The 17,600-nt window shown below is 36.5% G+C and overlaps 1 protein-coding gene across 5 annotated transcripts in view; it reads right to left on the bottom strand.

Moving 5' to 3' along the window:
* Positions 1-17,600, bottom strand: part of CHID1 (chitinase domain containing 1) — a 131,453-nt gene that overhangs the window by 2,486 nt on the left and 111,367 nt on the right. For 4 of the 5 annotated variants that reach the window (XM_075502363.1, XM_075502366.1, XM_075502362.1 and 1 more), the window contains one exon: positions 3,186-3,266. The exons of the other annotated variant lie outside the window; for it this stretch is intronic. In XM_075502363.1, the coding sequence (XP_075358478.1) occupies positions 3,186-3,266 (81 nt within the window). The remainder of the gene's footprint in view (positions 1-3,185; positions 3,267-17,600) is intronic. 5 annotated transcript variants of the gene reach the window in all.

Raw genomic sequence — 17,600 nt, 5'->3', positions numbered from 1 at the left:
GTGTTGAAGAGAACTGTCAATTTTATTCTGAAGAAGTTGTTGCTATTAAAAATAAGATATGCTAGTATGTTCAGCACATGAGCACTAATATACCCATATCAAAGACAGAGACTACTTGCCATTTAGTAGCTCATATCTTCGAGATTTCTTATCCAGTGTTCATTCCACTCTGGAAGCTGAGGCACTCTGTCTCTGGAATCAGACACTTTTGCCATCAACTTCCATTCATTCCGTACTTGCACTCTGGCTACTCTATCTACTGAGGGCAGGGTAGGGCCAAAATCTTCTCTACTTCTCTTCCTTTTCTACTGCAGATAAGAACTTCTACTCCTGCCCCATTTCTACTGTAGATACAAACATATCACAGAATATAAATCCAAAGTGGTGGGGAAAGAAAAGCCGTTAAGAGAAGTTACACAACATATCTAAAAGCCAAGTATGCAACCGTGTCACTTTCCTGCAGGTACCAGTTACAGGAATATTTGTCAGAAAGGTCCTCCTGACAAAATCATCCTACTTAAATGGGCTTTAACAACGCTAGCAGCTGGAAAGTTAGAAAGTTCAAAACATGACTGTATAGAGTCAAAGACCTGCTAGAAGAGTCTTTGCATAGCAATTGTATCATGCCACAACTACAACAACAAAAATCCCTGGTTATCTAAAGGATTCCTTAAGAGGCTTCAGGATAAGGCCTTTCAAAACATCTAAAGAACAGAGCAGAGTTTCCTAATAACTAACACAAAGTTTGGGAAGAAATCAGGTAACTTTCATGATTAAGATGAAAGTCCCAAACTTCTTTGGGCATAACACTTTGTCCAAGACCTGGTTACAACAAAATACAATACAGGCAGAGTCAGACAAGATGCTTATTTACCCCATACTAGTGGCCTTTAAGGAGGATAACTCTTAAAAGAGGTTAAAAGGCTGACAGGGAAAATAGAGGATCTGAGAAGAGATGTCACAACAGAGACGGTTTGATACTAGATCTGAGTAAGCACACCGAGATATCTTGTTGCAACTGGATTATAAAACTGTCAGATAGTAAAAGACAGTTGCGCCTACTAAATGCACATCTGAAAAAGATTAAGACATTGGGTTGTCAGATGCAAACTGTGAAAGATTTTCCCTAATTCCCAAAATTACTATATTTCGGGTTAAATTAAATGCTAGCAGTATAAAATATACAGACAGGGAAAGCTACACTGGGCACAGATACCAAGGCTGCATTTTAAACCCCTAATAATGAGAAGGATGAGTTACAAGTGGTCTCACAGCACCACTTTACCAGTTAGGCTAGGAGGAAATGCAGAGTGCATGGACAGACCAAGTAAGAATTGCTCCTAAAATCTCCCAGATTACATAAATGCATACTTACCTGTAAAAGTGCACTGGGACAAGAACTCAGAAACAACAGATTTCTGTAACTATTTATAATAGTTAGTCTCTGCGTGGTACATGAAAATCATTAGCTGGGCTTTGCTTAAAGATTCATGATTTGATTTCTTAGCAACTGCAGACATGCAAGATTTCCAGGTGAGATGCTTTACCAGTGAAGCATATTTCAGGCCTGGTTTCCATCCCCATCCAATGTAACTAAGCCTTTGTAAACCGAAGTGGTAACTGAAAAAGAGTTCCCTTAAATAACCCTCCCCTCCAGCTGGCTGAACCACTGCAGACACGCTGAGCCACATGGCTGCCTGCCAAGCACAGCGCAGCAAGTGAAGTTTAGAGTGATTTTCAGATCCAGTGTGCTTTATGCATCAAAAATTCCTCCAGGAAGCCCACAAACAAGAATCTTCAAAGATCGGCTTTCAAAGGCAAATGATTCAGTACTACTGACAAGCTATCTCCTTCCCACACATTCAGTTTGCAAGGAGACATTTAGGAAACGTGTTTCAGAAATGAATCCTAGAAGCATGCCATTCAAACAGATTTACTCTTTTGAGAGCAAGTTTTCATCCAGCAGTCATTGTGTCTCAATTGGATTGTGCATTAAAGATCAGTAAAACAAAGCTTCTGATTTATTCCTCTTTATTTAACACGAAAACCCCTGTAATTGTTTGGCACAAAGTAATTTTGCCACAGGATACAACGAATTAAATATGAAGGAACACAGATCCCAGTCCTTCCATAAAACCACAGAAAATAAATTAAAACACTGCTGACCAACAGGTAAATATTTCTTTTTTCTGATAAGAAATACATGGTGCTGAGAAGTCAGGAGAAAATTACAGGCTGAGAGAAACCTTGAAAATGAAACAAAATATACACAAGTAGGACATTTTTAGTTTGGGGTTTTTTTTTTACATTTAAAAATATTTAAACCAATAAGGTATTTTGGAAATAACAAAGCAGTTGTGATTTTTTTTTTCTTAAAGCACCCTAAAATGTGTTTTACTCTTGTTTTCAGTGGTGTGTCTTCACATTACCAAGTCACCAAGTAACATACAAGAGAGTTTTGTAGAACTAGTAGGATTCTGTGTGTATAATTTTACCGTATTTTTGTATATCTGCATACAAAAATAGTGAATTATCACTGAGACTTAATAAGATGTTGCTGGGGGTTTTTTTAAATCTATTCTAAATGGATTTTTCCTAGAATCAGAAATCCTCTTGTCATTTCATGATGAAAGAGGGACGACAAAGAAAGTTATTATCCTTTCTCTTCATACTCTCCATCCTTTTAAAAACTGTATCTGGAAGTCACTTGATCCACTCTCATTACATTTCTCTATAGTCCATTCCATTTAGTGGAAGTCTGTTGCTTGACCAATCTTATTACTAGGACTTGTAAAACCAGGCTTTTGTACCACAGATTTTTCTCAGAACTATTTTTGGCTGAGTTATTGGTAATCACCCAACAGAGCTCACAGTATTAATCTCAGAGCCTCTGATTAACTGACACTCAGCAGATAATTTTGATGAATAACTTAAAGATATGACTCATCAGACTTTTCTTCTAAAGATTGTTTTAGCTTATGTTACTTCATTAATCCTTCTCTGATTTACTTCTCTTGCCTGAAGCACTCTTTTATGCTGCAGTTCAGTGTTGACATACAGATCACAAACAGCAAAATTTCCATTTGCTGAATTCAGTTGCATACTATAGTTAACTGGTAATTCATTGTGTACTGGGCCATGCCCAAAAATATTTGCAGAACAGTACATTAATAAATGTAACTCACTTTTTGTATTCAAAGTAGTGTTCAGCAATGTGTTCATCCCAGGCAATTTTTGGTTTGTGCTCCTTCAAGGTTTCAACATACCTACAAATTAAAAACATCAATACAGAATTAACATTTCTAAAAAGCAGTTATGAAATTACCTTGCAGAAATATGTGAAAAAGCAGTTTTACCATGCTTAGATGTTGAACACTGCATCAAAAATATCTTCTTGCTGACAATTAATTTCCTCAACCACTTCACAATTTGCCATGTTCGCATCTTTAGGCTTTTTTTTTTTTTTAAAGCAATGAAATAATTAACATTCATCAATTGACAAATCTATAAAGGCACATGAAGGGAATCCTTCAATATTTCTACAGTCTGATTCCTATATGCCAAAGCACAGGAACTGAAGTCATCCCTAGGCTGTACCTAATTGTGTCCTCCAAGGCTAATCAATGCAATTCTTAATTATAAGCCACTCTTATGTGATCAGAAAAGTTCTTCTATAAAAGGGGCTTAGTTAATCTTCTAAAAATGAAATTTAAAAAGAGCTTGTTTTCAAGGAAAAGTTACTGCTAAGTAACTCTGCACATGAATTTTCTCCACCACTAGCTCCTTGGCATTATTCTCTTGCATGGACATTTTGAACATGGAATGACCTACCTCATATCTACTTGACACAAGGTGAGGACAGAATACTACTTGTACCCAAAAAACTGCATAGGGAACTGGTGTGGAATAGTTAGTATGCTGTAAATTCATGTTCTTGGTTAGCTCACAGTATCATCTCAGTGTAAAGACAGTATCTGCTTCTGTCTGCATTTCTGACTGCATAATGGAAACAAAGCTGCTTGCTGTCTCATGTAAGAAGACCAGAAGATGGCAAGCTACTGCCAGTGATAGAGGCCACGTGGGTAAGACAGTAAGACAAGTCTCTATCACGTTCCTCTGTCTCTTCTGCATCTTTTTAACCTGCATCTTTGGCCAGCAAGAAGGCTGAACTTAACTCTGCTGACAACTTACCTGACTAAACATTACGGGGTTTATCTGGCCACAGGCCAAGCACCATCAGTTTCTTTTTCTCCTTGGGGATTGTATCGGGAATTTGAATTCGAAGTCCCATTATCAGTACTCTACCTTTACCATGATTATATAAAGCCATCACAGGCAAACACAGTGATCATAAGGTAGCATTAAAATTATTTTTCTATTTTTGCAAAATCTATCAAACCCATCTCTTCCACAATATGTCTCATTCTTGCAATAATTTCTCTGCTCATGACAGGATTTGCATGGAGAAATTTGCCTTCAAATAATCTTCTTTTTAAATAAGAAATTTCCATCTCCTATGTAAAAGATTTCTAACAGCCACTATCCTGACTCCATCAGTGCTGAAATTCCACCTCACTATATACTTCAAAAAAAAGAGAAAAAAGTTTCTATTTCTCAGTTTGAAAAAGGTTGATTCTCTCCTTTGGTATTATTCTAAACGCAATTACAACATTCAGCATTGCAGGGAATATCTTCTGTCTTTTGCTGTGGCTTGCTCCTTCATATATTGGTAAACTGTTGCCTACTGCTAGCAATTTTAGAAAAGATTTTCATTTTGTATTTAAGGCAAATGAACCTGAGCCAGGCATGCTATTTAAGTTTCTACATAAGCAAACACACTGTAGCAGCTATTGCCCTCTTCCTCAATACACACATGCCCTGGAACAATGCACCTTTTTAAATAATGCAAGTTAAACCTTGGAATCTGCTCATCCCTTTTTAAGATACACAAAATTTGAAGTTGCCCCACTAGAGAAATACGCAAAGAGATCTAGTTTTGTTTATTTAAAATTTAAGGATAGCTTTTAACACCTTGCCCCATTCCAAAATGGTGACTTCAGTAATGACAGGAGACAACACTCATGTAGAACATGGGACCAAGATATTACAGCCCAGAAGACAAGAATTACCAACCAAGACACCCTGGCATGCAGTTTTATTCCTGAACATATGACTTTACGGGAAATCCTAATTTCGCTTGCTAAAAATCACAACACAATTAAGGAGTGTTCAACATACATATGAACAAGCTTTAAAATTAGAAATGCAACTTGAAGCCATTATTATAGCCTATTATATATATCAGGTATATTATTATTTTAAAGCTGTTCAGGCATGCACCACATTTAATGAGAACCCATCCTGACCAGGCACAGAGAATTTATTTCCTTTTCTCCTGCCTCTAGGCATTTATCACCACAGTATGTAAGAGCAAAAATGAACAGGTTCATCTTCAAATCACATCTATGGTGATGAGCCTAGCTCCAAGCTTCAGTTGGGGAAAAAAGAAATATTAGGCCCAAAATTGTCACTACTATCCATTAATTTTGGGGGACCTACTTGAAATGTATTAACTTGTTTTTTACATTGCCTCTATTAAGGACATCAAAAATTCAAAGTACAATGTTCAAAAGAATAACCTCCTGTTTAATTCAATTGCAACTGCGTACTCAATGCTTCTGAAAGTCAAGTTTTATATTTTTCAACCAGACAACAAGGTTGCTGTGAAGAGTCTGGAAGAGGTGCAGCAACAAACCAGAACTGTTTCATGTAGGCTTTCTATTGCCCTAACCTTGGAACAATCCATTCCCTTCCTGTAGTCATCTGCCCTAGTCACTATTCATTTTCTTGCAGTAAAACATACAGGAGCTTTACAGGCAACATCTCCCAGATATGCCATATCTCCTATTATTGCTGTGCTATCCTACTATTATGTGCATTGTAAGCAGAAGAGTTCCTGTGCAAAACAGCAGCACCTGTATCACGACACACTTGCTTGACTCAAACTAATGCTTACCCAGGCACTCCTAACATATTATCTCCTAGCTGAGGCAGTAGTTGACTCAATAAATATTTGATAAGCAGTTATTTGGAAAAAAAAAAAAGTTAAAAAAAGAATTGAAAAGAGAAATTTTCCATCACACTGAACCAGAGAAGCATGGGATATCAGTATGCCTGGAGTACAAGAGATCTAGATTCATTTCCAGGTCCTCAAAGAGGAAAAGGGATGCGCAGGGAGCTCATCACAGCCAGCCTTCCTTCTTCTTTCCACCTCTCACCTCACTCTTCTCCTTTTGACTCATATTTATTGCTGGTTTTCTCTCATCTCTTTCTAATTTATCCTTCTTTCTATTGCCACTGTCCCAGTTCACATTTACTTTTATACTCCTATCCAGATTATTTATTTGCTTCCTCACCCATCACGTCCTAACTTACGCTTTCTTCTTTTACCAAGCTGCCTCAGCAGTAAAGAGTACGATAAACACTGAAAACTCAGCTTCACTGCCTTGCACTACATATTTCCTGGGAAGTTTGTGACCATTTGCAGTGAAAGTCATGCTGTTTCTCTGGTCCTAGCCTGAAACGAGGTCAGCACAGAAGAAGTATCTGGAGCGTTGATGCTAGTCTCTAATGAAGCACCAATGCAGCATGTATAAATGATAAATTTGCATGGATTATCAGGAATAGTAACAGAAGTCAGCTGTCACCTGCATGTCCACTTCGCAAATACTTGTTCTTAAACAGAGAACTGCCATTCTGGCTCATTTAAATAGGCCTTGGTTTAACTTACCCAAAGCAACATTTTTGTTCCCCAGAACATTCCTTCTTGATAATAGCTAAGCAGCTAAAGTATCAATTCAGTTGTCACAACTGGGCTTTGAAAGTTTAAAAGTTACAACCTAGTAAAAACATGGCCACATAATGCAAAAGTGTTTGGAAACGATTTTAAGTCTGCCTGCCACCTTTCATACAAGACTTCAAATTTTCAGTGTTTTACTGCAATTTACTGCCATGCCTCTGTCAAAAAGGACACTTCTTGGTCTACAGACACCAATTGTTACTCTTATGACTCTGATACTCCTGGTTACAAACCCACTGGGCAGGGTTGGACTAAAACAAGCATTCCCTTCCACAGAGTAAATGAGAAGCCAAAACGTACATATTATGGAGCACCTGTAAAGTCAGTCCTGCCAAAGATCTGTATCTATGAACAACATTAATATGGCTACACCTACACACTATTGCACTTTGCTGCACATTCAACTAATAAACAAAGGATCCAGAAGAAAGGTTCTCAGGACTTATGGCTGGTGTTCCTTTTGTAAGAAACTTTTCTCCAAAACATGAAAAATGGTATGTCACTGGAATATGTCAAGGTAAAAACCATGATCTATAGTCCCCCTGAAGAAGGTATTTATCTTCATGGATAATGCTTTTTCACCAAGAATATAAAGAAACAAGTCTCTAGTATATCTTTTGCAACAAGAATATACATTCTAGGAAAATATATAGCTTCATATATAATTTTTAGACTAGGATTTATTTACAAAGGTTAATTTTTTTGATCCTCAAGTGCTTTGCTTTACTAGTCCTGAGTTGCTCTTCAACAAAAAAGCTTTAGTGAAAAGGAAACCACTACTGAGCATACATCCCATTTTGATGCTCTTTTCTAACACTTTACATTTTCTCCTCAGTTCTCACATGAGCAAAACTCTGACTAGAAGCAACAGGTCTCTAATCAGAAGGCAGGATCATTTGCTCCTCCTGCAGCAAACTGAGCTTATCTTCCACTACAGCAAACTTAAGTCATTCAGTCAAAGGATAAAAAATACTATTCAGCTTGAAAATCCATACCGCACATTCTATTTCCAGTCTGCTTCAGTTACAATAGACTTAACTTAGTTATTAAACCCTGAACCTATCAGGAATTGCATCTCCACAACCAACCATCAACAGTGCCTATGCATGGCAACAGATGTTTTAGACTCAACTAGATAGGGTCCATCTTCCCCCTTTTCAGGGAGCCTTATCTCTTAATAAAGTAAGAGAAATCACAAAAGGCCATATTATAAAGCTCAAGAGTTTAGACTTCTGATGCAATACAAATATACAGAAATACCTCCAAAACAGTTTTCACAGTAGTGCTCCTAAGGACATTCCCTGTATCTGTATATATCTTCCAAACAGTTCTGGTCAGTCTCCCCACTGCTCTGTGTACATCAGGACACTGTGTGAAAGGGCAAATACCCATCTCTGAAACAAGATTTTTCAGAGGGTTATATATATAACCTGTAAGTCAAACCCCCTTTTATTTAATGTTTAATTTCAACTACCACAACACTTTCACGTGTTAGATGTTTAAGCTTTACTTAAACTATTTCCTTTTTGGTGGGAGCAAATGTCAAGAAACAACATAATCTGGAGAGATTTTTAAACTTTAAATTGGAAAGGTTTTAAAACTGAGAATTTTTTGACCTTCTCTGCTTTTTAGAAGATCAGTTCTAAAGAACAGCTGCAAAACTGCTGAATATACTACAAGCTACTAAATAATTCAACCATGAAACTAACAGTTTTGATAAAGGATGCCTTTAATGGTAATAAATGAAAACAGAAAAGGAAGAAAAATTGAAAATGAAAAAAGATTATATAGAGATTTTGAGTTCTCACTCACTCGATCCCTAAAATTGCAGCTTGCAAAAGGTAGAGATGCCTTGTAATTTAACCATCTTTAGATATTAGCCTTTAAACTAGTTTTGTGAGCATGCATAAATTTATGAAAAGCCTAGCTGCAGAGTCATTAATAGCATAATATTATGTGTGTGTGTGTGTGTGTGTGTGTGTATATAGTATTATATAGTGTGCAGTAATAAAGGTCGGTAACAGACTAAACAATGAAGTAAGCTTTCACCACACTGGTCCCATCAGGATCACTTAAGCACCTTTTTACTCATCTCCTCTCACCATTCAATACTCAATAACACCATATTTACAATATCTAAGTATAAACTTCCACCTTTAAAAGGTGGTAAAGTTGTACACCACTATATCCCTTTCTTGCACATTAAAGAATCCGGATTTTATTAACACAAATCCCACAAGTTCTTTCAAAAGCAAAAAGGTTATCCAAGAAAAAGACAGCTAGTAACGTATCATCTAGAGAATCAAAAGAACACACTAACTAACATTAAAACAGTTTTTACTCTAAGGATTTATGCGTTTGAGTGGAGTGGAGAGCACACTCTAGCAGCCTTATTTATTCTGTCTGCAGGGTATGTTATTCAAAAATAGTTCCGTTAAGACCTTTAGATTATTTCATGTAAAACAAATACAGTTTGCAGAGAGACACCAATCTGTTCACTTTCATTACTGTGGGGTGTCTTGGCTAAAGCTGTTAAAGTATCCAAGTAGCAGCCTAGAAATGAAAAAACTATAAGCAATCGTCATCTTTCTCTATTAATCTTCTCTCTGTTGCTTGCACCTTTGCTCTGTCAGTTTTAAGGCAATAATAATATTTTTACTATTTTAATAATAACAGGTTTCCAACAGAGTAGTTTCTTTGTGGGTATGTTGCTTCAGTAAGTTTTATAAAGTCATTCTCACTGATTTCTCCACAATACTTCATCACTGACTTGACAGATGACACTTTTCGGTGCTTCCCCACCAACCTCACACAAACCTATTGACCTTCTACCTTCTGTCATGATGCACAAGCCAAGCCATGATGCAGCAGCCCAGTGAAAATAAGCAGAACCTCAGCAACATTTCTGCCGTTACTCTGGGTTCTTCAAAAGTGCACCTTGTTTAGCATTCTCAAAGTAATTCAGAAACAATAATACTTTGGTGGACACAACTGCAGAGAGGCAGCCAAGTATTCCTATTTTATAGAACTCTGGAGACACAGAAGACAATGTCAAGCTTTTCAGAAGCATCCTCTTCTTGCTCCTGTCTCGGGGAAACAACGAGCATTAAAACCTTTCGGTGCCTTACTACAGTTACAGAAGAAAGCACAAACATTACAGCATTTCTATGTATACAGGTTTACATGTTAATAGCGCCCCTTATTCTCATTTAACTTCACAGAGGTTTTATAAAGAAAAAGCCCTATCTGAGAGTGTACGCAATGGTACGCCAGCAAATTACCCTAGGGAACTGCGAGTACAGCTGAAAGATTTCTAGTGCATGCTAACTTTTCTCAATATAACCAAAATGGCGGTTCTCTACAAAAAAGAAAACAAAGTTACAGTTAGATATTGATCAAAGAATAGAAGTAATCACACGCAAGGCAGAAAAAGGTGTGAACATTTATATATTTAAGGTTTTGACTCAAACTGACAGATATGAGAGAAACATATGAAAATCTCCTTAAAGAAAAGGTGACCTTTATTTCTAAGCCAATAAAAATTTCTCAGACAATGGAGATATAACTAGATTGAGGCAGGAGGTTTGCATATCTTTTGTATACCTTTAATAACACACTGCTGTCCAGCAGCTCCATTTTATTTTGTAATGATACAGATTTTTTGTTGTTGTTGTTCTGGTCTTCTATTTTTCAAGACACCTGGGGCTACAAAGTGTGAATTTTTTTTCCAGTGCAAATTATTTATGATAACAACTGTTTACTACGTTGCTTTTTGTTCATATGCATCAACTTTGCATATTTTCTATCAGAAATCTTTGTTGTTATTGACCATTGCCAAGTCTCAACTTTCTAGCTAAAGTATCAGACAATTTTTTGCTTGTATTTGTTCAGTTAGACATAGATTTATCTTCCCGATTTATCCAATCCAACACGACAGGTCACTATTTATAGTGCGTTTTGGTTTTGGCAGCTTTTGCTGTCTTCCTGAAAGAATGTGTTTGTTGCCTTTAAAAGCCTGCTGTATCGCCTGGACTTCTCATTTTGCTCTGACCAAAGGGCACCCTCCTGTCAGGCAGAAGACAAGTTAACAGTAGAATAGTTTACTGTGCTAGAACAAAAACCAGAATTCAGGCAAGCTCACAGAAACAAAAAAAGCACAAGAGAACTGAATGAAATAAAGCATACCATTATGGACTAGCTCAAGTAACTAGTCTATTTAGTCATACTAAAAAAAGTTTAGTTTGGCTATGAGCTAGAGGCTAGAGGTTCCACAGGTAAAGGATTTTTTTGTCTTAAAATATTTATTTTAATGAACTCCATATATTGGTCAATCTGAAGTCTTCGATAATAACATATCTTCATTTGGTCTTGAATTGCCTTTGCACACATTTTAAAAAACGTGACTATTCAACAAAAATGTGAAGTTGTCTTTGGTATTCATCATAGAACTAATACCAAGTAGGCATGCTACTGGGCAAAGAGCAACAATATTCTCTCTCTAATTAGGAAACAGGTCACCTCAAGGTTAACATTTTTTCTGACTCTAGTCACAAAAGTATTAGGGTAAAGAAAAGTATGAAGGAGAATACTCAGCAAAAAAGACTTTGTCAATAAAGTACCTAACTTTCTTGCAGGATGTAAAATTTAAGCATAACTTCCCCATTCTGAAAAAAGAGAAAATCACAGCTTGCCTTTCTTTTTTTTTTTTTTTTTTTTTAAAAATCACTTGCCTCATTAGGTCTGTGAATAGATATGTACCTGGGGTTTCTTTACTTTTCTCTCTCTGGATAGGATTTGTAATCTGGATCTTTTGTGGCATATGGAGAAAAAAAAGAGGACAGAATATGGAGGTCTGTATCAAACTGAAATTTTTCTAGTCGCCTCCATGTAGTCATGGATAATTGCAATGGGAAAATAACCTTCTTTTCAGGACAAGCCTCAGACTACCAATGCTGTTTCAGAATGATTATACCAGAAGATACTATAGTGCAATGCCAGAATTTGCTTTGAGCAGTGAAAGCATTTCTTACTCCTACCATACTAAGGTAGTTTCCACTGGAATCCAGGATAAGAATCAGCTCAACACCAAAGATTTTAGCATATGAATTTCCACTAGAGGCTAGGAGTAGTAAATGACAGGTTAAATACATTATATTGGATACTAAATAAATAATCGTGCTGTCAACATTAAATATACATAATGTGTAAGTTACGTGACAAGCATCTACTATGTGGAAGAGAAGAAGCTTAGTCACAGAAATGTTATCCTTACAGAATTCTGAAATACTTAAAAGTGCTGCCAGGCTTCTAAGAGAATGACTATGTCTAAAGGAGAATTGAAAATATTGAACCCCAGCCAGCAACAGCCTTAGGAGAGAAATGCTGGCTCTGTTCTCTCTCCAGAGATAGGAGAAATAGTTTAGGCCAGACAGAAGCAGTGTTGTCTGCAAGGAACCAGAACTTCAGGTGATGAACAAAACTAACTACAGTAGGAGATTGTAGCCTGAGAAAGCTGATTGCTATTTGGATGCCATCTGCTTCACAAGATGCTGAGAATGAGACAGAAAGATAGATCTCCACTTCCAAGTAGCCTCAGAAGAGTGTTCAGATTCCTTAGCTGACCATCATGTCAGGCCTACAATTTCCACTACCAGTATCTCTGCCTGCTCCTCCTTGGCTAGTGGGTTTTCAGTAAAACATGACCTGTGAAAGCAAAGTTCATACAAAATGCTAAAGCATAAAAGCGATCCAGTTGTTGAACAGCCCTCTCCCTTCAAAGCTATGGGAATATCTGTATCCTTCAAATCTCTTCAAGGCAGCCTCTGCTACCGTGGCCCTGCACTTCAGCATGTAAGACATGCTTCATTCTTAAACTATAGGAAGAACTGTCCAAGAAGCAAGGCGGCACCATTCACCACTGCCTTTTGCAGCTCTTCTGCAGATCCTTGAGATCCCAAGCATCCTGCTGAACGCAACAAATCAAATGCCTTTGAGAATGGGTCTTAATGTCAGCCTAACAAACAAACTCATGGTATTATTTCCTCCATCCGGGACACTGCCATACTCCCAGCTATCAGAGCCCTAGGACTGTAATTTTCAATGCTGCTATGATAAATAAGGACAAAATATCCACCATTTACTTGTACCTATTTCTGTTAATTTGAGAAGTATGTAGTAAATGCTTTCAAAATGCAAGAATGCTTACTAAAATAATGGTATTTAAGTAATTCCTTAAAAAAAAAAATTCAGTTCTGTTGAGAGCAATTGTGATAAACTATCTAACAGAAGCTATGAAATTAGAGTTGCTCAAGCTTTATGTATCTTACTGTGCTGCTCTAGTTCGCTGATAGACGTTATCCATGGTCTCTTAAAACTAATGCATTCAAAACCTATTTCAGGTTATGTTCCTAAATGGAAGTATATCATAGTATTCTCTGACTTCTAGAGGTAGCAAAGACCAAAACTCAGCAAGTTTTGCTCTTACATCTGAGGTTCATCTGCCAAATTCTCATTGCTGATGCATCTGACTAAAATAGGACTTCCAGGTTATTATCACACACATAGTTTTTGAAAATTTTCAGGGTTCTTTTGTTCCAATTTTTACCTTAATTAGCCGGCATGTCGATTAAATTTTGGTATTTCAACCTAGCTCTCACAAAGCAGAAAAATTTTTCAAAGCTACTCCATGTCTTTTAATTATCACCTGTCATGTCTCAAGTTCAACCTCGGAAGACCTGAACACCAAACACTTTCTATAAGACAAAAGAAACACAGTTCAGGGATAGTTTTTTGGCATGAAGTAGTTATAGATGCGTAGTAATACATTTAAATGATCAAGCGCAATACAGCAGATAGTTGTACCTTCATATGAAAGAAATCATAAATTCAATCCCTGACTGGGAGGATTGTAACTAAAGAAGACAACTACACTAAAGGAAAATCTATGGCAGATCAGTAAACTCTACAAACCTCCAGTGTCCTATGTAGCTATGAACGATATACTCTTTTCCATCTTTTGGGACCAAGTTAAGTGGAGAACGAAGAGCATTTCTGCTGACTTTCGAGTTCATTTTTCATACTTGGCAGAGGGATTTTTCTCCTCTCAATTGACCATGTTTTAGTCACAGTTATATAGATTTATTCTGGATTTACACCAACAGAACTAATATAAGACTTTCAGCTTTTGTTTTTTGAAAAGATAGAATGATGACAAATTCATGCAAATGACTATTAATCTCTCATAAATAATGCAAATCTCAGAGGGTTAGTACATTTTTAACATGCCTTAGAATAATCTGGTTGGCACAGAATTCCACCGGTTTTGGCATGTCTTGAATTGAAGGTAGGCTATGAAGTAAACAACTATATTTTATCCAATGAGAGTGGAGATTTATGCCCTTTTAAGAAACGATCTTCCTCAGGGCAGTTAGGCAAATACGTGAGAACACAGATTTTAAATCTCTCAATATTTAGTTAAACTAATACATATTCATGTGGCAGTGTTCAGTTTTAAAGAAAAGCCTGGCACTTTTCATCATGAAAAACCAGCAGAATGTCTTCCGTATCTTTGCTGTAACTCCGACAAATATTTGTATATTTTTATCTGTTTAGTTTCTGCTGAACAAACATATCTGTGCTGGCTGCTAAAATTTGTTAAGGTTAATACTAAATTTTAAAGCAAAAAACAATATGCATATATTTATTCAAAATTACTTCCAAAAGAACTGTTACTTAAATCAAATGGCAACATTTGGAGTGCAAATCAAGGGACAAAATGATGGCCACCACATTTTTTCCCCTTTAAATTAACTGGAATTTCAAAACGCAATACTATTTTACCTCTAACAGGTATGTATATATATTTTAACCTTTAAATTAAACAGCACTTTTCGCATTAACCATAACTACGGCCCTCTACCAGGAATACAGCACTCTGTACACAAAGGATCTTTGGTTTGCTGAAGAAATTGTTGATTTAGAGGAACAGTGTAAAGGGGAATTATACTCACAGAACATGTAGGCTCTGGGTACATTCTAAAATTTTGTTAACATCTGAGGAAGTTAGAAAATAAATCCTTTTGCTGTGTTTGAATGATAGAAGTTTGCTTTTTGCAATTATTTGAGCAAATTCAGACAGTAAGTGTTCACAATTTATCCTGGTATACTGCTAAAGGTAAAACAGTATGGAATTTATGTATCTGAAGTGGTTCCATATGCAAATATATTAAACTGCAATAACACTTTCAAAATACTATCACTTTGCATTCCCTACACAAGTCATCCAACACACAGAGTAATCACCGGTACAGCTGTATAATTAATAGAGGAAGAATGTCCTTTAAACACTTACTAATTGTAAATCTAAACAAGTTAACTATTAACAAACATTATGATATGCATGTCACAGAAGGCGAATCCAGAAAGCCCAAAGCAAAATTAAAGAGCAAAAAATCCTGCAAGGCATCCATTACTAAAAGCATAGTGGAAGAGAGACTGATACAACATAGAATGAAGAAACAATATCTTCTTTTTTTTTTTTTTTTTTTTTTTAAAAAGCACAATTTAGAAACAACTGTTGGGGAAAAAACGTTATCATTTTCCTTTTTTATTCTGATTTCATCAGTGAACATTGCTTTTTTCAAAGGCTCAAGAAAAGCATTTGATTGTTTTAATCAAAAAAAAAACGGATTCCATTGAATTAAGTCTGGCAAGATACTGAATAGGTTCATTGCCACAAGTTAGTCAACCTTTCTACCTTAAGGCAGGCCTGAGGGGGGAAGTAAAGCTTTACTTTTCATTGCAAAAAGCCATTTCAAAACCATATGGCAGAGGTGCCACCTGGGAATAACTCCCTGTGCCCCACCTACCTAATAATCACAAGCTCCTGCTACAGTCATATGCACAGAGATGAGGTATGAATGACCTTGTTAAATAAAGAAAATATAAAAAGAGGATGATAGCAAAGCTAGAAGATGAAAAGAAACAGATGGGACTGTCAACTGTAAAACTGCAAAGCCCTACAATGAAAGAACATGAATAACATGGAGAATAGTGCTTGGATTAGATGAAAAAGTTCCACCTGAAGTCACTGAAAGACTTACTGACCTATGTTTGGGAATGGTAAGGCTTTTGCTGCGTATTATTTTAATTGTACTTACTTTTACATAAGGTGGAGGGCTGTAATCTGTTCCTCTCATTTTCCACTGCAGCTATTGCAATAAACCTCAGTACTACTTTACACACGTTGTAATCTACAGGATAGCTATTGCACAGTTTTCTGTGCACAGTTTTCTGGCACAGTTTTCTCTTCAAGCACAGAACTATTACTGCCAGATAATGGATTATGTACTCAGCATCAAAAAATGGTTGGTGAATCAAATCCAGAAGTCCTCCTGAAGAGAAATGAAAATTACCTCCTCGGACCATGCAGGTTCTTGGCTTTTCAATAAGCTCTGATTCCATAACTGGGATCAGTTGAACTAGTTTTTCTGATTGATTTTGGCACTTGCTGACTTGAAACCCCAAATATTAGGTTGTCAGTAATCTTTTCCCCCCAAAAGCTCTACATTTGTCGATTATGATGACTGCTGTATTTGATCAAATGCTCAGAAAGTTTCCATGCAGAGGACCAAACTAGGAGGAAAAACGAAAGAACCTGCAGCAACACACAACTGACAACCAAAATACAGAGAAACACACTGAAAATGCCAAAATGGATTTTATTGGGCCATTTGTCTATGTGGATATCACATCAGGGAAGGTCTAAATACATCATACATGTTATAGGTTTCTTAAGATGATGAGACAAAAGAAAAAAAAAAAGAGTGGGGCCAAGAGCTAATTTGTATCCGTTAATGTTTCTGAGCAAGCAACAACAATTCAAACATGCTGGATACTTTTTAGGATCCTGGGGAACGAAGAGAGAGATTATTAGACCTATTAATCTATATTCACGAAATATATTCCAATTACAAGCGGTTTCTGACCCTTTCTGGCCCCATAGCCATTGCAAGAACCTCTTTAATTACTTGCCTCTTTTGCAGTAAAATACAGTTAAGCAGTACTAATTATTCGACACAAGATATTTTAAGTATGGAAGAGGCTAACCAGTTGCTATAACAACATAATTTAATGAACTTGACTGGCAGGTATTACAGATTCTCCTCCCACGGCAGAACAGTTTTAAACTGCACCCCGCTTTCAAACCTATCATCCTTTGTTGCAATTTGTACCTACAATAAAATAAGAACATATTGAATAGAAGAGTGCTGAAAGAATTCATAAAACCATCAAATTATCACAGCATTTCACACTTCAGGATGATGCATAAACATTAATTGATTAAGACAGAGGTGGGAAGGCCACTGATTAAAATAAAGAATCTACCTGGAAACAAGTTCTTCCTCTGAAAGACAGAAGTCTGGGATAATGTTACAATTAAACTAGGTGAAAGCAATACCAATCCAGTCAGTCATTGTGGGGATTTTGTATAATAAAACAGCTACTTCCCCCTACAAGGGCAGCAACTAAATATGCCATGATGTATAAATATTTCTTCAGAAATATTGCAACAGCATTAGCAGATGTCTAAAAAAAAATAATTTAAGACGGATATCAGAAAATTATAAAGACTCATGAAATTTCTTTACATGATTCCAGATAATCTTCATTGTGTCCCCCAAATTATGCCTGGTCACAGAGGGAAAGTGGAAGCTAAGAAGTTATCAAGTTAACGCAAGAG

This window comes from Mycteria americana, chromosome 5 (genome assembly GCF_035582795.1).
Source record: "Mycteria americana isolate JAX WOST 10 ecotype Jacksonville Zoo and Gardens chromosome 5, USCA_MyAme_1.0, whole genome shotgun sequence".
NCBI classification, from domain to species: Eukaryota; Metazoa; Chordata; class Aves; order Ciconiiformes; family Ciconiidae; genus Mycteria; species Mycteria americana.
The sequence above is the reverse complement of the archived record's forward strand: the minus strand, read 5'-3'. Positions and strand labels throughout refer to the sequence as shown.